Here is a 20,358-nt window from a genome sequence, read left to right on the forward strand (position 1 = left end):
ATATGTATGTACTTTGTTCATGCACTTTTTATGAGATCCTAGCTTTTGCATCAGTGATAGGTTTGCAGGAAGCCAAAGTAATCAGGAAAATTACTCAGAAAGGTCAAAGGCTAGAAAGCATTATCTGTGTAGAGAGAAACTTGTCATGTTTCAAGATAAGGACTGCATTAGTTAAACTCTTAACTGAGATTATGTAATACATTGCTACACAATAAAATGCAAAAAATGACACAAATTCAGGTACTCAACTGTTTGGTTAAAAGCTTGTCATCCAAAGTATTTGTTATCTTCAAAGAAAGCGCTAAATATATTAAACAAAACCAATATGAAAGTAGACAGTTTCTTAACTCCTGCTCTGTGTCATGTCTGTGTTTTTAGGTCCCTTCCCTTATTTAGCATCAGAAGATTCCTCCTGTTGAGTTTCAATCCATATTTGTCACCTATTTCTTTCATTCAGCTTGTTACATGTTTTTTTCACTAGTGATAGATGTAGTCATTAAAAACAAATGGTATACAGCCAAATCAAATTCAATATTTTTTCTTGTACGTAGAATTTAAATCTGTTTGGTTTTCAGTTTGGTGGTTAATTGAACAATTGTTATGAAAATGTACCTTCATAGCCTACCAGGGCTATGCAAGTGTAACTACTCAAATATTGACCTGATTCTAAAATTGAGTACCATGTGAGATGTAATTTATGATAAATAAAATCATAATATTTATAACTATTTAAAAAAATCCAAACCATGCTACTATATGAGCTGGTATGAAGAAATTTAACTCCATTGCAGCCCAAACCAGTACAATCTCTACCTTTTATTCTATAACATTGTGTCATGCTTAGGTCCTGTATTATTCAATACATCCCCATCAATAACCCCCCTGTCCACCCTCCCCGCACTCCACCCACCCTTGCTATATAGAGAAATATAATTGCCTCGGTCTATTTACCTCTGTAAAATGTCCAAGAAATGTCCACTGAATTCACCAGGGTTCCATCTGTTATGGTGGTTCCTCAGGACAGGAGAGGCAGTATTTGGTGTGGAGTTACTGGCTGCCAAAACCTGTTCAGATCGGGTCACACTCGCAGGGCTTCTTGTGAGCCTTGTCTTCTGTTCAGGAAGCTTCTGTTGTATAGTTTACTATAATGCACAACTCGACTTGTTACAACATTTTAAGGTTATATCTGTTACAAATTCCATGCCTGGTCCCTTTGAACCAGGCTATAAGGTTTAATAGTACAATGAACGATTCACCCTGCCCATAAGTATAGACTTATCCATGGGCTCCAGTCCCTACCCTTGGCTGGAAAGCTGACCAGCCGTAAAAGACCTGGGGCCACAGGCTAAATATAAGCTTGCAGCGTACGCAGGTGGCCAAGAAGGCCAACAGCATCCTGACTTATATCTGAAATAGTGTGGCCAGTAGACCAAGAGAAGGTATTGTTCCCTGTACTCAGCACTGGTGAGGCCGCACCTCAAGTACTGGTTTCAGTTTTGGGCACCTCACTGCAAGAGGGATGCAGAGGTGCTGGAGCGTGTCCAGAGAAGGGCAATGAAGCTGATGAAGGGTCTAGAGCACAAGTCTTCTGAGAAGCATCTGAGGAAACTGGGGCTCTTTAGCCTCAAGAGGAGGAGGCTCAGGGTAGATCAGGGGTCCTCAAACTGTTTAACCAGGGGCAGCGCGCGGATGCAGTGGCAGGCAGCCATCTGCGGCTGCTTGGTTTCCCCCCCCCCCAACCCCCGGCGGGGGGGGGCAGGGGGGTTCTGTAAATACCGGGGGGCAGATTGAGAACCCTGGGGGGCCGTATCCAGCCCTGTGGGCTGTAGTTTGAGGACCCCTGGGGTAGAGGAATGAAGGCAGTGGGTTGATCAGCATTGATAACATGCAGCTGTGGCCTTGCCTCAGCGGCAGCGTGTTGATTGACATGGATGATGGGCAGCGGTAGCTCGTTCCTAGTAAGTGGTTAAATAGCCCTGAGGACTGGGGGAGGGGTGTTGGATGGAGGAGGAGCAATGTAGTTTGACTTCTGGAGGAAGGTGATACAGTACAGGCAGTAGAACCTGACCAATGATAAAGCTTCGTTGTAGCCTACTAGTTCGTGCTGCAACAATTGGCGCTACGTGTAAGGCTGACTGAGTTGGACTCTGACTGCAACAGCTCAGGGGGAACCTTATCACTCCCTACAACTACCTGAAAGGAGGATGGAGTGAGGTGGGTGTTGGTCTCTTCTGCTAAGTAACAAGTGATAGCTGGGGGAGGTTTACATTAGATTTTAGGAAAACTTTCTTCATCAGAAGGGCTGTCAAGCATTGGAACAGGCTGTCCAGGCGAGTGGTTGAGTCACTATCCCTGAAGGTATTTAAAAGATATATAGGTGTGGCACTTAGGGCTGCGGTTTAGTGGTGGACTTGGCAGTGTTAGGTTTCTGGTTGTACTCTATGATCTTAAAGCTTTTTTCTGGCCTAAATGATTCTATGATTCAGGGGTGTACCTGCTTCACTGTGCACCTGTACACACTCACACATGCTCATGTGTAACTTAAAGGTCACAGTCCTTTTCAATTGGAGTGCAGACTGTAGTTACAGCATGCCTACTACAGCAGTACAGGAACAGCAGCAAGGCCCTGGCCATAGGCCAGCCTAGGCACATGGTCAGTGCTGGTATTGAAATGTCCCCTGGCACAGCAAAGTAAGATGGTAGGCACTAGCAAATAGCAGCCACTAACAATCACTAGAAGCAATTGCCATAGGAAGCACAGGAAGTCATCAGCTGGACCAGCTATAAATCCAGTCCAGTACATTCTGATCAAATCTGTCATCTCAAACTCCTCTGGCCCCACACTGGGTGCTAAAAACCACTCTTGTGGGTTAACCCTAGCAGGCAGCTCCTGCAGTGGGGTGCTGGGGAGAATCAGTGAGAAAATTCGTGAGTTGAGATAAAGACAGTTTTATAGGCAGAGCAAAGGTGTTCATGCAAGCAAAACAAAATCAGGAATTCATCACCACTTTCCATCAGCAGGCAGGTGTTCAACCATTTGCAGGAAAGCAGGACTCCACCATACGTAATTGTTACTTGGGAAGACAAACACTATCACTCTGACTGTCCCCCCCTTTCTCCTTTTCCCCTGCCAAGATTTTACTGGTGAGCACAATGTCATATGGTGTGGGACATCTCTTTGGTCAGTTTGGGTCAGCTGTGTCCTCTCAACCTTTTGTGCAGCTTATTCTCAGAGAAAGCCTTGAGGCTGTGTAAGCTCTGCTCTTCGTGGGGTGGGGTGGAAGTTATCAACGCTGTTTTCAGAACAAATCCAAAATATATCACCATACAAGCTACTATGAAGACAGTTAACTCCATCTAAGCCAAAACAAATACATAAATTTCTAGAAATAGCAAATATGACCTTTGAGAGAGTGAATCATCAGTGTAGGCACCCAGGATGAATTTCTGCTCTCATGGATATTAAAAAAAATCATTTAGCAAGTGGAACAGCATGTGAACTCATATATTTGATTTTGATAATTTTACCTAATCATTGCTATAATTTCACAAACATTACTGCCCACGTGATGAATTCCTGTGAAATTTCTCACTGATGAAATAAAAATATTAAACTTCATGAACACTGACCAAGAACCCAGACCTTTCTGTTTAAAGATCTGTTTAAAGATTTAACGTGTTTAAAATACTTCTTTTCATCCCTACCAAAAGACAGTTCACATTAAAAAAAAAAAAAAAAAAAAGCAATCCATACGATCAGTCCTTAAGGGTAAAGAAAACAACAGGGAAGAAGGAAATAATTACAATTTATCCTTTCTGTTCTCAGTTACTGAATTGTAAATATAAGTGATCACTTTGCATACAGTCTGACACTGTACAAATGCAGGGCTAAGGTACAGACAAAGCCATTCCCCTATACTCAAATTGCAGTCCTCGGTTAACCTGGAACTTCCAGGAATGGAAAGACATTTTTGAAGAACATGGGCAAGACAGACATCTCTGACATAGATGTTAACAAGCACCTTGGGAAAACTGGGAGAGAACATTTCTGCATAGCAATGTATTATAGCAGCTGAAAGTCCTCTAAGGCCAACAAGAACTAGACAGGCCTTACATATCACCTGTTAAAAGACACCTTTATACTCATTTACCATCTATCTTCTAAAATGAATGGCACTCATTTAGGGAAAAAAATCCCAAAGCTTAACCATTTTTCTCAGAAATGTTTATCATCCCTAAACAAATGGTCATTTTGATGAAGGTTTTTTTTCAGAGTAAATGATGTTTACAGTTATTTTGAAAAATGCATTTCCTTTTCTGTCTCTAGATGAAGAGGCATTTCTTCATCTAGAAATTTTCTGGAATAAATTTTCATTTCTTTCTCATGCAAATGCTGCTTTTCTTCCTTGTTTGTCTTGCGATTTTGTGTTACTTAATACACGGAGTCTGACACTGCTTCGTGACTTGGCAGAGACGCCTGGGTTCAGTCCTTGTGTGTAAGATCTGTATTGTTCCTCCTCTTGGACACTTGGTTCCCTTAGGGAAAGCAGGGTGACCATGACTTAGGCCTGGCCTGCTCTGGCACCCCTGGCCCTCAGCTCCACACCAGTGACCAGATTCACTGCCCAAGGTATGATCATAGGTTGTTCACTTTGGGTAGATGAGGGGTTAATTTAGGAGATAAATCACTGTTGTGACGTCTTAGGGAGTTCAAGGCTATCACATGGTCCAGTTTTAAAACTCAAAACTGGGCATAGTATTTGGGCCAAGCTGTCAACCAGGACTCAAGTTACGGTTAGACCAACTCTGTCTAATAAAGGTAACCAGTTATATTTGGCCTGGCATGGTAAGTACAGTTTCGAATTAATGTTGGTTAATGACCTAAAAACAATATAAAGTTGTATTAGGCATGGAGTTGTGGACAGATTGTGGTTTGGTACGTACTGAGGCTGGATCAAGATCTGGAGCCCAAGGCACAGTTAGGAATGGCTCTTAGCCTGTGAGTGTGACAGAGCAGTAAGGCAGGAAAAAGAAAGAATAGTAGACTGGACCTGAAAATAAGGATAAAACATAATGATGACTAAAACAACCTCTTTCAGGCTCATTTTCCAGTCCCATTATGGGTCACTATGGGAATGGATTAGGAGCTTGGCATAGAATTAGAGTAGATACCTATCCTGAGCATTGCCATTTTGATAAAATATGAGGTGGTCCACCCAGGGTGGGCAAATACTGACACTACATGTTGACGTGACATCCAAGGGCATGTTTGATCATACTGCAACACACTTTAAATAAGCACACAGGGAGGAGTATAATGAACATTTCTTACAGAATAAATAGCTTTGCACTAAGACTGATGGCAACCCAATTCTAAGAGCAACACAAGCATGTACAAACAGACCTCCAGCTATATCCTCTCTGTTTCCAATGATCATTCAGACATGTATATGTATGTAAATAAGATATAGGTAGCCATTATTTGTTTCCCAACCAGGTATTTCCCATTACTGACAAGAATACACTGACTTTGGCGATGTATAGGGCTGCCTGTTGGCTACAGCATGTACCCCCACTGCCTGTGCAGGTGCTGGCACTCCACATACCACAATTTCCTGGAGTACTTTTTAAATTTATTGATAACATTTCTCATTGTTTGTTATGTATTCTTCTAGGCTTGTTTACACAAAAGCTGTTTGTTTACAACAAATAATCTCTATCCAATTTCACCTGAGCTTTTCCCCTGTGGATACACCCGGTCATTTTCCACTCGGCTCCAAGACTGGAAATGTTAATTTCCTGATGCTCGGAGGCTTTCATCTATCAACTAGAATTTGGGATGATCAGCTTTGTTTTTCTGCTGTACACCTAAGTTTGTACCTAGTTGCCAGCACTCACTGAACTTCGGTTCACGGCCAAACAGCCACAGACAGCTCAGAAACTACAGTGCCAGCATCACAAGAGCCACAAAATTGTAAAACTCAATTTTGAGTTTACATTTACTTATCACTTAAAAACTACTGCACATGTGTGAAGTACCCTCAGATGTTTTCAGACAAATGCCTTTTCAGTTTACTCCACCTTTATGACTTTTTTATGGGAATAATACTGACTCTACACTAATTACAGCAAACTATAGTCCCATAATAAGTAAGGGATCCTTACTGTAAAAACTAGAACATTTATTTTATCAAATTATTCTAAGAACAGATTATTCAAAACCCAAAGAAGCCTAAGCAAGTAAATAATCCCTCCCAAATTTAACAGGGCTGCCGCTTCTCCCCTTCGGATTCAGCTCCCTCTTCGCCCCGCCGCCGGCAGCGCCTAGGGGCGGCCAGGCGGAGGGGCCGAGCCCCGCGTCGGGCGGGCAGGGGCGGTCGTTGCCGCCCGGAACGCTTCCGCCGCCGGAACGGCCGGGCTGAGCAGCCGCTTCCCGGGGAGCGGCACCGGGGACGGAGCTTCCGGCGGGGGAGGGAGCGCCGCGCCGCCGTCTCCGCCTGACAAAGGGCCCGGCGGGGGCCGGCGCTCGGTGGCGGGGCGCGGCGCGGCCTGGCATTATGGCGATCCCCATGGTGCCTATGGAGACGCAGTTACAGAGCATCTTCGAGGAGGTGGTGGTGAGTCTGTCCCCGGAGCGCCGCCGCGGGGACGAGGGGGAGCGGTGTGGGCAGGCCGGGGCCTGGCGCCCTCCTGTGCTGTACCGTCGGCGGGCCCGTCGCGACGTGTGCCCGGGGGATGCGTGGGGGAGGTGGTTTGTCAGAGCCGAAATCCTCGCTTGGCTCAGTTTCTATGAAGAAGCTGACGCAGAGTAGGACTGGGAGTAAAACAGTGAGAGGCAGATTGCTTACCCAAAGCCAAATTCTAGTGTGCTGGCTTATTCTGTAGAATAAGCAGTTTAAGGAGGTGCTTCGAGGGAGGCTATGAGAAGATGAATGTCTTGAGGAGGCAGCATAATGAGCAGGTCATGGAAATACACCCATACCATGCTATCTGCAAAATGAAGCATAGTTCAGTAGGTTATTAGAGTACTTCAGTTGGAATGGACCTACAACAATCATCAGTCCAACTGCCTGACCAGTTCAGGGCTGACCAAAAATTAAAGCCTGTTATTAAGTCCAAACACTGATGAGGGCATCGACCACCTCTAGGAAGCCTTCTCCAGTGTTTGACCACTCTCTTAGTAAAGAAATGCTTCCTAATGTCCAGTCTAAACCTCCCCTGCCGCAGCTTTGACCTGTTCCCATGTGTCCTGTCACTGGATGCCAGGGAGAAGAGATCAGCATCGCCCTCTCCACTTCCCTTCCTTGGGAAGCAGCAGAGAGCAATGAGATCGCCCTTCAGCCTCCTTCTTTCTAAACTAGACAAACCCGGAGACCTCATCTGCACCTCACAGTACATTCCTTCCAGCCCTGTCAACAGCTTTGTTGCCTTCCTCTGGCTTCACTCAGGGACCTTCACATCCATCTTAAATGGTGGGGCCCAGAACTGCACACAGTACTCGGTGAGAGGCTGCACCAATGCTGAATGCAGCAGGATAATCACTTCTCTTGATCTGCTGGTTATACTGTATTTGATGCACCCCAGGATGTGGTTTGTCCTCTTGGGTGCCAGGGCACACTGCTGACTCACACTGAGCCTGCTGTTGACCAGCACCCCCAGTTCGCTTTCTGCAGGGCTGCTCTCCAGCTACTCCGTTCCTCTCCTGCTTTGTACTTTTACCTGACGTTACTCTGTCCTAGGTGCAGGATCCAGCACTTGTTCTTATTAAATTTCATGCCACTGATGATTGCTTAGTGCTTCAGTCTGTCTAGATCCCTCTGCAAGGTATCTTGTCCTTTGAGAAAGTCAACAGCACCTCCCAGTTTAGTATCGTCAGCAAACTTGCTAATGGTTCATTCAACCTCTTCATCCAGATCATCAATAAAGATGTTGAACAGGACTGGCCCTAGAATTGAGCCCAGAGGAACACCACTGGTGACTGGTTGCCAGCCAGATGCAGCCCCATTCACTACAATTCTTTGAGCTTTGCCCTTCAGGCAGTTCTTCACACAGTGCACACAGTGGTCATCCCATGGCTGGACAGCTTGTCTAGAAAGGTGCTGTGAGGGACAGTATCAAAAGCCTTACTAAAATCCAGAAAAACTATATCCACTGTTTTCCCTTTATCCTCGAGGCAGGTGACCTTATCATAGGATATCAGATTAGTTAAGCAGGACTTTCCCCTTGTGAACCTGAGTCATTGGGTAATTAGATCGTTGTTTTATAGAGCACAAATGAGTGAACTTATTGGTAGATTTGAGCACTTCATGGTCAGAAACAGTGGGGTGACAGTAGCTGATAAAGTCCTGACTGACACTTCAGATAGAAGAGGCCAATCAAATTACCTGAACTGTAAAGAATATGTAGGTCTTGTAGAGAAGTGTAATTGAAAAAGATGTCCATATGATGAATTTCAGTAGAGAGAAGGTTGTTTTTTTCTTTCTGTTTTATGTTTGTATTAAAAAATGCATGATGTACTTTTCTTTGAATGGTGTTAAGTTGCTTGTAGCATATTAATTGCCCATACCAGATTGGTTTCTTGTTTTGGCACTGTCATTTGGATTATGTTTTCACGTGTTTAACATTGTGATTTGAGTGTGCTGTCACATTGCCTGTATTTAAGCAATGTTATTTGCCTAGATTTTTTATGTAACACCCCCCCCCCCAAAAAAAAAAAAAATAATAAAACAAATCCTTACAAAATTTCGTTGAATTTTTGAAGCCAGAACTGAGGAAATAGTGAGTACTTAGTTTCACTGCTGCTGTTACCAACTTGGTGGACAGCAGCTAACTTTTGACGAACAGTTGACGATTTCTCTTTTGCTTCGTGAGAAAGCTGTGCATAGCAGTGACAGGCAGTTCTAGGATGTATGATTGAAAAGGATACCAGAAAGATTATTTTGTTAACATGCTGATATTTCTACAATATAAAAATGAAAATACATAGTGGTCAATTGTTATAATATATATTATTATCTACAATATTGTAGATGTTATCTACAATATAAAAATGAAAATACATAGTGGTAAGTTATAGATCACATCTGAGTATAATACGAAATACTTACAGAAGGTAGAAAAAGATGTAGGGTAGTATTTTCCAGAACCTGTTTGCTGATGTATTAGAATAATGATGTAGAAGCCTTTGACCAAATTGCAGTTTAAAAAAAGGAATGTTTTATAAGGGGGAAATTGGATATTCATATATAATCTTTCACCTAGTACAAGACTGTCTAATCACTCAATGGAATTTAAATGCAATGCTTCTAACTCGGATAAGAAAGTATGTGATTGATTTGTGTGAGTGTCATGGAACATAACTAGAATAAAAACAATTATATTCAAAAACATTAATTTTTTCAAAGTATGAAAAAAGAGCTGCAATAAAAGAATCTAACAGTTTATCCAATTTTACAAAGTAAATTAATCTCTTGGTGTTTAGAAGAAAAAGAAACAAACCACAAAACAAAGAGCCTTAATCTGGATGCACAAGGTATATTGTTTATATGAAAACAAAGCAACCTCAGCTTTGAAAGAGTCTAGCATAGCAGAAGAAATACATCTTTCTCTGATACAGTCCTGTAACAGTGCAACTTATTCTGTTGCGCTTCATCCTAGTGGTGTGATACTCAAAGAAAACCTTTTTACAATAGCTCACTTGGGGTTTTTGTCTTACAGAAAACAGAAGTAATTGAAGAAGCTTTTCCTGGGTGAGTTTAATACTGGTTTATTTGTGCAAGAATTTCTGTATAAATGAATTTTTCCGCTTGTGCTTTTTCATTAGGTACTGCTAATAACTAATGTTCTTTTTACATTAGTATGTTTATGGACACTCCTGAAGATGAGAGAACCAAACTGATCAGCTGCCTGGGTGCTTTTAGACAGTTCTGGAGCAGTCTTTCCCAGGTTAGCATTTAATTTGTTGCTTATGTGTACTTTAGGTACTTCTTTTAATATAGCGATACCTTGTCCAGTAGACAAACACTCAAGCTGAGGTCTGTGTCCAGTCATTCAGAATCTAGTTTCAGATGTGGTGCAGTAAAGAATATAGGAAGACTTTGCAAGAAAAAGGATTGGTTTTGACATTTACAAAATTATATAATTGTTCATCAGAGGTTGGTGTACAGTGCAAATAAATATAAGTAAATGGAAGTATAATAGTAAAGAAATAAACAAAAAAAAGTAGTTGTTTCAAGATTTCTGGTAGAACTGAGTAGGTAGGGGAAAAAAAAATAATTGTTTATGTTCAAAAATTACCTTCTAAAAGTTAGGTATCTCTAGGCACTGTTCTGTAATTGGAGACCTGGTCATCTTGGTTTTCATTGAATTTGATTGTAACTGTGAAAAGGAAAGGATAATGTAGAAAAGTTCTATTTTGTTCTATTCTGTGCTAACTTATATGTGAAAACCAAAGTTGACTATAGAAATCGATGTTTCACTAGGAGGTGTTAACAGTACTGGATGGCTGGACTTGTTAAAAATCAGACCAAAAGACTTGTAGAAATAACTGTATGTGGGACAACTGGACAACTTCTGTCATTATAATCTTGTTCTTGTATTTGTTTCATTTCTTCATGGTAGGATACTGTACAAATTATGCAGTTTGTTTCACTACCTGTATTCTTCCCTCTACTGCTTTTTCAGGAATCCCATGAACAGTGTGTCCAGTGGATTGTAAGATTCATTCATAGCCAGCATAGTCCTAAAAGAATCTCTTTTCTTTATGACTGTTTAGCTATGGCAGTAGAAACTGGACTTTTGCCACCCAGGTAAGCTGCGTCAGAGTGAATCGATGGGATGCATACAAATTGTAATATTGGATGGTATTTTGCGAAGGCATTGTAAAATTATTGCTGGATAATATGTGTTTATTATCTGTCATTCATTCTTGCGTTGTCTCCTTTTTCTAGGATGGTTTGTGAATCTCTGATAAATTCTGATACACTTGAGTGGGAAAGGACACAGTTGTGGGCACTAACATTTAAATTGGTCCGGAAGATTATTGGTGGTGTAGACTACAAGGTATCTTCCACCCATTCCTTTCTTTGTGCTAAGACGTGGTATTTTCTGGCTTTGTTTTTATGATTTTGTCAGACACAGTCGGTGTTTCAAAGTCTGCTTTGATTATGAAAGAAAAATAATTCGCTGAGACCACTTTTAATGCTTTTTCATAGTTGAGCTTTACCTTGATGGGTAATTCTGTATGAACAATGTAATTCTTCCTACTCTTTTCTGTATTACACAGTCATCTTTCATCCCTCATTTCAGTTACAAGCTAAGTAACCCTAACGCAGTTGCAGAAGTAGCACACATGGGAAAGTACTACTATGAAGCGTTAAGGCTGAAGTTCTGTCATCTGCTCTGACCCCTCTTGCTACATAGGAAAAAGGTCCTGAAAGCCCAGTCTTTGGCAGGCTACAGCTCTTAACAGAAAGAGTATGAAAGCGTGTATGTCTTGCAGAGAATCATCTCACCAGCATTGGTGAGCATGTTAGAGCGAAAAACATAAACTACAGCATTGTACGTTGGTCAGCACAAGTAGGCTGGATTGTAGGTTGGATGTCTCTGGATGCACATCAAAATTTTGACAGTTACTTTCTCATCTGTGGTATCCTAAAATGGAGAAGTTCTGTAAGGAGTTTAAAGTCATTAGCATTTACATTCTCAGTGGAAGCCTGTCTTCTGACACTAAGCAACAAACAACTAATTTGTCTGTCAAAATATTGTCTGACTATTTCTTGTGTAATGTTTCTGCCAGAAATAAAGAGGATCTGGGAACATTAATTTTGAGTGCTTTCTTTTAGGGTGTGCGTGATCTGTTGAAAGTGATCCTAGAGAAAATCTTAACAATTCCAAACACTGTGAGCTCAGCTGTTGTACAGCAACTTTTAGCAGCAAGAGAGGTAACTATCTGAACTTTGAATATTATCCCTGCAGAGGAAGATAGGCCTCATTCTTTTGTTATTGGTGAATTTCTAGTAGCTGGGATGGCTGTCTTTCAGAGTCGGTACAGTTCAATGCAAAGACTTACTGTTTGTGCTCTTTAATTCTTTTCTGTAGTTCTATTTTATACAGTAAACAGAGATTTTTGGGGATATTGTAGATCAGCACTAAAATCTCTAACAGGAGAGTCAGGCCCAGTGTTTGACTGACCTAAGTTAAGATGTATGAGATATAGTATCAAGATTAATTTCTTTATTTTTGTCCTTAGAGACTAAAAATAGTAATTGTTTTCAATACTTTGTAGGCAGACATAAGGCATAGTTTTACTTAGGCTTAAACAATATAACTTACACCTGTACAATGGAAAACAGGTTTGAAACTAATGTAGTATTATCAGAATACAACTTAAGAAAGAGTATTTTAACTCTCTTTCATGGGCTGCTACAGACTGGTAGACAGGCTACACCTTTGTTTACTTTATCCAAAGTCTTTTACACTGATGTATTTTTTTATTTATAGGTGGTAGCCTACATTTTGGAAAGAAATGCATGTTTGTTACCTGCCTACTTTGCAGTAACAGAAATCAGAAAACTGTACCCTGAAGGAAAACTTCCCCATTGGGTAATGATATCAGATCATGTAATCTGAGTTTTGTTCCACACAAAACAAAATTACTTTCATTTTTTAAAAACAAAGTTTAAATGAAGATTTTAGTTCTATGCAACAGTAAGCGTTGTGTTTAGGCATGTAAATTAAGATACAGACTTGATGTGATTGCAGCAGTAGCTCCCTGTGTTCTTGCATGAAATTGATGACATAGTTTTGACTTATGGCCTGATGTTTGAAACTCTTGAAGCACTCAGTTGGTTTTGTTGAATATATTTGGAAATGCTTACCTATAAGTTTGTGCTTTCTCTGTCACTTTAAATAGCTGACCAGTGTTTTCTTTTTGTTAAATTCAGTTAGCGAAAATACTTGGGGCTCTGGTGCAATGAAAATGATCATTGTTTCCAGAAAGAATGTAATGTTGATACAGTTATTAGTTTTGTATTCTGTTGAAATAACTAGGTGTTGGCAAAAGGATAAAATTTTGACTCCCTGGAATTAATGGGAAGACTGTTACCGGCTTTTTGAGCCATCCAGAGTGTGCTAATCTGGGTCCTTTGTTTTTGTGGAATCGTTATTCAGACACAAACAGAGATTTGTTGTGAACAAAAATTCTAAAGTTTTTCTTGAATCATCTGTTACTAAATGGTGTGCACTGAAATAATACAGTATGTATGGGAGAAACAGTTATTATATAAACTTTTACTCAGGTGCAAACTAAGAGTGCTTCCTGTCCCTTCTTTACAAAGTCACATTTTTCCTTTTGTGGTTTTAGGTTCTGGATGATTTTTTCCAGCATATTGAAATGTGTAGGAAGCTAGTTATTGTAGTAGATTCCTGTATGTTTTATTAAAATGTATAAACTGTTTTTAAGTCTTAAATAGTCCTTATCAGTATCTGGAACTTAAACCTTTAACTTATTTTTTCCTCTCTCCTCACCCAGTTACTAGGTAATTTAGTATCGGATTTTGTGGATACCTTCAGACCTACAGCAAGAATAAATTCCATTTGTGGTAAGAGAATGACTTCATTAATTTCTTCAAAATAAATTATTTGGACTATTTTGGTTCTTATACCCTTTAGGGCATATATTTGCCTAAGCAAAATGATTCAGAGTTTATGTTTCACGTAGTATCTTTACTCATGTTGGCTTGTTCTCAGACTTGCTTCTCTTATTTTTTTTTTTGCTTCGAAGAGATTAATTCATTGTGATGAGATCAAAATAATTTTTTACTACAAGTTGGTAGTGGAAGTGTACTGCTTGTTACATGGCCATGTAGTTTCTAACTACAGTAGACATTAAGGAAATTGTAGGTTTTCTTTGCTCAAGGATTTTGAGTTAATACGGATCCACTAGTGTGTTAGTCACAGAGTGTTTTCTGACTTCAGTTTCCATTGGAGCTTTTGTAGCTGCTCAGTCTTATCCCTGTTGTCGCAGGCTTCTGTGTGAACATTTCCTAGCTCTAGAGAGTACTGGTTCTCCTTTTCTGTGAAAGGAATACTCCTTTATTTATTGCTAGAAAACTGAAGAATCAAATTTGACTGTTCTAATATGATGCCCATTGCATTTTTCTTCAAAAATGTCTTCTGTTTTCTTTGAGATTAAACAGCTGCAGTATTTCTTAGGTCTGAGCAAGGATTATTGCAACTGAGCTTCTTCAGTGCAGACGTTAAGAGTGTAAATTCATCTGTAGAGCTCCAAAGAATTTTGTCTTTCGGAAGCAGTGGTTATTCTTCTATTGAAAGGGTGGCATAGCTCTAATGCGTATGAGTCACAGGGATCATGCACAAATTTTTACACGTCTTGCGTGTGTAAATGACCTGTATGCACCTAAATTTAGATGCTGGTATGCAGGTGTGCTAAGGGCTCATATCAAATGTTTAGGTTTAAGCAGCTGAAATAAATCCCAGGTGCCTAATCTACACTGACCAACAAGTCCTAAGTTTACCCTGCAAAAAACTTGTCATGTGTGATCAGCTGAATCACATTGGCCTACATTGACTGAATTGACTAGATCTCCACTGACTAACTGGGGTACAGACACTTGTATTTGACTAGTTTGCTGAACTGTTTCCTGCGCACAGTTTATCTTCCGTGGTGGATGAAGGAAAATCAAAAGAGTTGATTATATACTTAGGTTAGTAATACCATTTTCATTGCAGGAAGGGTCAGTGAAGCAAAATTAAATCCCTAGGTCAAGCGACGGCAATGGAACAGTCTTTTGGTAACCTAAAAGGGCACTGTTAGGTGAATATTTGCAAATACTTTTGGTTTTGGATACCCAATCTGAATAAATGGGGATTTTACTCCTTAGATATTTCATTAGTTGAAAATTAGGAAAATAAAGTCAGCCTGAAGCATTCCTATGGTAAAAAGCTTTAAACTGGAAATTTAAGGAGAGCATAAAAGTGACTGAGGCTAGTTTTTGTATCAGAATGATTAAATAATAGGCCAGTTTCACTGTTTTAGGATTTATGTTTCATTGCATGTAGGTCGCTGTAGTCTTCTTCCTGTGGTAAATAACTCAGGTGCCATGTGCAACTCATGGAAGCTGGATCCTACAACCCTTCGCTTTCCTTTGAAAGGTCTCTTACCATATGATAAGGTATGCCTTATTAAGTTTCTTAAGCATGTTATATTCAATAAATACAAAATTTTTATGTCATTAGAGGGAAAAAAATAATTTAAACTGTTAATATCTAGTTGTTCCAGCTAGGCTGACATTGAAGCCATAGAAGTTTTCACTGTATTAAATACTTCAGTGATTGCAAGCTATATGCAAAGGACCTTTGAAGTAGTGTGTGGTATAACCCGTGCCCAGAATGCGGAAGAACATGAGATTTTTAATGTGCTTTGCGGGTGTGTGCATGTGAAAGAGCAAGTGAGAGCAAAGAGTTGTCTGGAAAATTAGTTTAGCAATGGGAAGATGTAAGAGAATGGGAAGGTAATTTCTTCTTTTCTGTGAACTTTGTTATTCTATAGGAAACGAATTTCACAATTCAAACTTAAATATTTAAGTTATCTTATTTAAACTCAAAACTTTGAATGTGAAATAGTGCTGTACCAAAAGAATTTAAAAATTGTAAAGGATCAGGACAAAAGTCCACGTTGTCCAGCATCACATATTCTGGTATGCTAGGTATCTAAGGAAGAATATAGATAGTATATCTAATGACATATATAGTGTTCACACTGTATAGCCATTATCATTTTGGGTGTTCCCTGCAGCAGATTTGCTTTCTGTATATTTACTAAACCTTCCTCTTCCAAATATTTGTTCAGTCTCCTCTTCGGCCCGTGTAAGCTTTTAGCATCCTCCACATCCCTTTGACAAGGAGTTCCGCATTTCAACTTTTATGTTGCATAAGGAATCGGCTCCTTCTGTTTGTTTTGAACCTAGCTTCAGATAGCGTTTTTCTTTAAACTTATTCAGCTATTGGAGGATACAGTGAGCAGTTGTTCTGTATCTGCTGTCTTCATGCTACTCATGATTTTTATGCTTCTTGGTCATGTGCTTCCCAGTTGTCTTTCCTGGCTTCCTTTGAGTTCTCGACGGTCTTCTAGTATTTCAAGTCTGTTTCAAAACATGTACCGTTCTTTTATTGGATGAAGAATGTTCTTCTGCTTGGTCTCCATAAAATCTGTCACTTCTTAAGAGCTGTGATTATTTCCTCCATACTTTTGGGTATCAGAGACCAAAAAGATCTGCCAGATAATACCTATCAGCATAAATTAAACATTCATTCTTGCATTGTTTAACTCAGTTAAACGTAAACTCAATATTAAACGTAATCTAGAGGCAATATATGTTTGTGTGTGATTGCTTTTTTTTTTTCAAGGATCTGTTTGAGCCACAGACTGCTTTGTTGCGATATGTGCTGGAACAACCGTATTCAAGGGATATGGTCTGCAATATGCTAGGTCTGAATAAGCAGGTACTGTACTATGCTGTAACACATGATTTAATTCTGCACAGAATCTGCACTATTCTTTTTCTCTTTTCTTTGCTATAGCTAACTAAGCAAAACAGTTTAGGTCCAGAGAGTGATTTTTTTTTTTTTATGTTATTTTATTTTTTTATGAGATCACATTAGGTTAATTGGACACTGTTGTTCCTATCATTTGTATATTGCTTTACGAATGTTAAATTGAAAAGTGGAGATTTAAAATATGATTTTTTTTTGGCATTGCTTTTTTTTCCTATAAGGCCAGCCTCAAGTACACCTTTGACAGACAGTAGGAGACTGCTAGCTCAAACAATAAAAATGGTTATTGTTCATCAGTTTTTAAAGCATTGTTGTATTCTGTTATATTGGCATGTTGTAGTATTAAAACAGTGAGAAGCTGGGTTTTGGTGTTTTTTTTGATTGTTTTTTCTTTTTATACCTTAGAATGGGAGGGCTTAGTCTGACTTGGGGAACCTTGAGGCTGGCCTCATAGTCACTGTTTTGTCTTTTCTTTTTTTCTTCCTTTATTTTTGTTCTGTCCTGTCTTGTCCTGCCCATCCTCCAATGCTCTAGACCTTGAACATTGCTCAGGTATGTTCACAACCTTACTGTTGTATTGTGACTAACGATACGCTGGCCGCTTTGTAGCCACTGATTCTAGTTAGAGAATACATGTACAGTCAGGGCTTGAAATTGGCAGGACCATTAGTCAAGGACAAATTCTTACTACAAATCTCTAGAGATATGAGAGATGTAGTATAAAGCTGACAGTCAGTGGTCCTTTGGTCCTAAAATTTTTGTTAGAATGGACTGCTGCCATTTACCTTACCAGTCATAAGAACTTTTACCTTATCTGCTGGAATTTTCAGATCAGGAGAGATTTTTAGTTCAAAATTTCTTTCCTTATGCAGGTGGAAAAACATCCACTGCACGTGATTGTAAAATTAAGCTGCAGATACATGTTTACATAAAAAATCCAAAAAACTTTACTAGTGGAATTTTCTTATCAGCAGGAAGCCTCTGTAAACAAACTTCCCAACAGGCAATTCTAATATTCTCCAGGCTAGGTGAAAGAAATGTAGTGCAGAATACCATGTGAAAAGTAGTACCTTAAAATTTGACTACTTGTGTAAACAAATTAATAAACACCTGAGCAAATCAACCAAGTGGATTTCCACTTGAAATTTGAATTATGTGTATTATATTTACAGTTGATCCCTTGTTACAATAATCAATTCCACACCTACTTTAAAAAAAACATGTTCAAGATTTATAAAATAGCGTTGCTGTTTGCAATACTATAGTGAAGGTTGTGTCAGTGTTTCCATTCAAGAAACTTTTTTCAGATTTGTAACTTGACTATAAAATTTACATGATCCTGAAACCTTGTGTATATTTCCCATTGTAAGTGAAATACACCAGTGCTCTTTCTGGATTGGGACAATGTTTTTGAATGCGCAGATTCCTACATCTTGGCAAACAGTACTCCGTGTTGTATATGACAGGCTTTTGTATTTGAGACTTAAAGCAGCTGGAATGTTAAACCTTGGAAACGAGCTGCTAGGGTTAGTGTTGAAATGAGTAGTATTTGTATTCTGTGTCTATTTCTGTGTCTACATTCAGTTAATTAACTGCTGCATCTTGTATCTATGCATCTTGTAGCTGGTAAATTATACAAGATCTAGAAAAAAAATATATTGAACCCATTTTAGTCTTCTAACTACATATGTATGGTCTGTGCCTTCAGGTCAAAAAACATTGATATTAAAAATGCTGGTTTTTAACTCTTACTGTTCTCTAAAAGTAACAAGAAAATCTAAACGAAATAATGAAATATATTAAACTATACTTCTTAAAATTTGTTTACTAGTATAGCAATTCCTACACAAAGTTTCAACCTGGCATGAATTTTTATGGCCAAGGAACAAACTTGAAGAATGTAGCTTATAAAGGAAATGCTGACAGAACATGAACTATAGCTGTGTTACTACAGTTACACCAGCATAAAGATGTTTGGGCTGTTGAAAATTTGTTAGTTAAAAATATAAATACAGAGTAGGGTGGTGTAGTGGTATAGAACAGGAAGTTAATGTTCCATTTAAACATTAATATACTCTGTTTAAATCTGTGTAAAACATTAAAATTTTACTCACTTTTAGGTACAAATTAACTTCATGCTATAAATTAATTTGTTATTGTAGCCACCTGACAAAAAGTAGTAGCATGCTTTTCACAAGTTGTGTAACTATATCGATGCTTTCAGTAAAATGGCTGATTATTCTGTATTTTTATTATTAGAACTGAACTAACCTGCAGAAATGAATTGTCAGTATAATAGAAGACACTTAGAAATGCAAATAGTGCCAGGTTTCTTTCAAAATAAATACAGAAACCTCAAAGCAATGATCATTATATATTTATGATCATTAATGATTTATGTGAAGCTGCTTGTATGCCCTGTCAACTATTTACACAGATCCAGTTGCAGGATTGGAGCCTTCATTTGAATCTTTTGGCATCACAAACTAGGTATGGTTCGGCCAAATTTGTCCTAGTTCTCAAATATTCTTGAAGATGAACAATGAAATCTTCTGGTTCAATCTTAACTAAACAGATCTGTTAGAAAACTCTTCACTTAAGCCATCTCATGAGTTGTGTAAATAAAAAAAAAAATAAAAAAAAGAGTACAAATCCAGCTGTCCTGTGAACTTTGCAGAGAGAAAAATGAAGAGAGTAAAATTTGATAAGTTTATAGATTCCTATGTTCCTTTAGGTTTCTAAGTTTTACTGTGGGATTTTGTTGTGGGATGGAGTTTTCTTACACCTTCATCAAACTTATAGCTATAAGTCCAAATGTAGTAATATGGACTTGAAAACGTTTCTTCTGTTGGAGTCTGGGGATTTTTATTTTTTGCTGCTGTTAACTTCTGTGTGGGACAGTACCTTCTCTTGTATACCTTTTTGAACTGGTCTGTGGGAAGCAGAAATTTAAATTGTATTCTATCATGTATGTTATTACAGTTTATGGTTGGACTCTTATCTTAAGGGTCTTTTCCAACCTAAAGGATTCTGTGTCAATTTATATTCTGCTGTTAGATCTGGGGTGATAGTCCCAATACTTAATTATCTTTTAAATAATTCGTTAAGATATGTGACAGTCTGTTTTTTTTGGAAAGTGATAAACACTTCAAAGTGTCTCAATGCACCGATGCCAAAGTACGATTCAATTTAGGAATCCTACAGTTGGTTCTTAAAATTGAGCTTTAGTAATGTCTTAAGGACACAAAGTCCCTTTGAACATTTTGGTTTATATCTTTACCTTTGCTGTATGTACAGACTTACATGAAGATAAACTGCCATTTTTGCTTGCATAATTGCAGTCAGGATTGTATTGCAGTCCTCTAAATGATGAAAAACTTTGTTAAACTTTGATTTCTTTGGGTTGGGAAATATTTGAAAGAGGAGGTAATTTTCAGTTGTCTGGTTTCTATAAGGTATAAAAACTTTTAATTAGCAGCGATAGTATTTAAAGAAAAAAATTATTAATACAATATTTGGCTGATCACCTTTTAAACCAGCAGTGGTGATCTGCAGTTTGAGTAGGAAATTATTTATGCCATACTCTGTTCAGGTGGATGTGTAGTTGTATTCCCTCCTAGTTACAAACCAGGATAGTTTCCTTGGGGAAGATGTTATTTCATGTCTGTCCATGTGTGGTGTAAGCAGAATCATTAAGTGAGAGGAATGACATAGTGCAATATTCAAAAACTGACTTTCCCTTTGATTTTTAAAATATCTTAAGTTGATGCTGGAAACTTACCA

General features: G+C 38.8%; 1 protein-coding gene across 2 annotated transcripts in view; it reads left to right on the forward strand.

Annotated features, from left to right (window-relative positions):
* Positions 1-6,452: 6,452 nt before the first annotated feature.
* The window catches only part of MED23 (mediator complex subunit 23), a 40,460-nt gene continuing 26,554 nt past the window's right edge, over positions 6,453-20,358 (forward strand). The window contains exons 1-11 of one of the 2 annotated variants that reach the window (XM_040597973.1): positions 6,453-6,617; positions 9,718-9,749; positions 9,858-9,945; positions 10,684-10,808; positions 10,950-11,061; positions 11,844-11,942; positions 12,502-12,603; positions 13,532-13,601; positions 15,082-15,194; positions 16,429-16,524; positions 17,110-17,127. In XM_040597973.1, coding sequence (XP_040453907.1) covers positions 6,558-6,617; positions 9,718-9,749; positions 9,858-9,945; positions 10,684-10,808; positions 10,950-11,061; positions 11,844-11,942; positions 12,502-12,603; positions 13,532-13,601; positions 15,082-15,194; positions 16,429-16,524; positions 17,110-17,127 — 915 coding nt within the window. In that variant the 5' untranslated portion in view covers positions 6,453-6,557. The remainder of the gene's footprint in view (positions 6,618-9,717; positions 9,750-9,857; positions 9,946-10,683; positions 10,809-10,949; positions 11,062-11,843; positions 11,943-12,501; positions 12,604-13,531; positions 13,602-15,081; positions 15,195-16,428; positions 16,525-17,109; positions 17,128-20,358) is intronic. The other variant, XM_040597974.1, reaches the window with a different exon arrangement.

Source organism: Falco naumanni, chromosome 6 (genome assembly GCF_017639655.2).
Source record: "Falco naumanni isolate bFalNau1 chromosome 6, bFalNau1.pat, whole genome shotgun sequence".
Taxonomy (NCBI): domain Eukaryota; kingdom Metazoa; phylum Chordata; class Aves; order Falconiformes; family Falconidae; genus Falco; species Falco naumanni.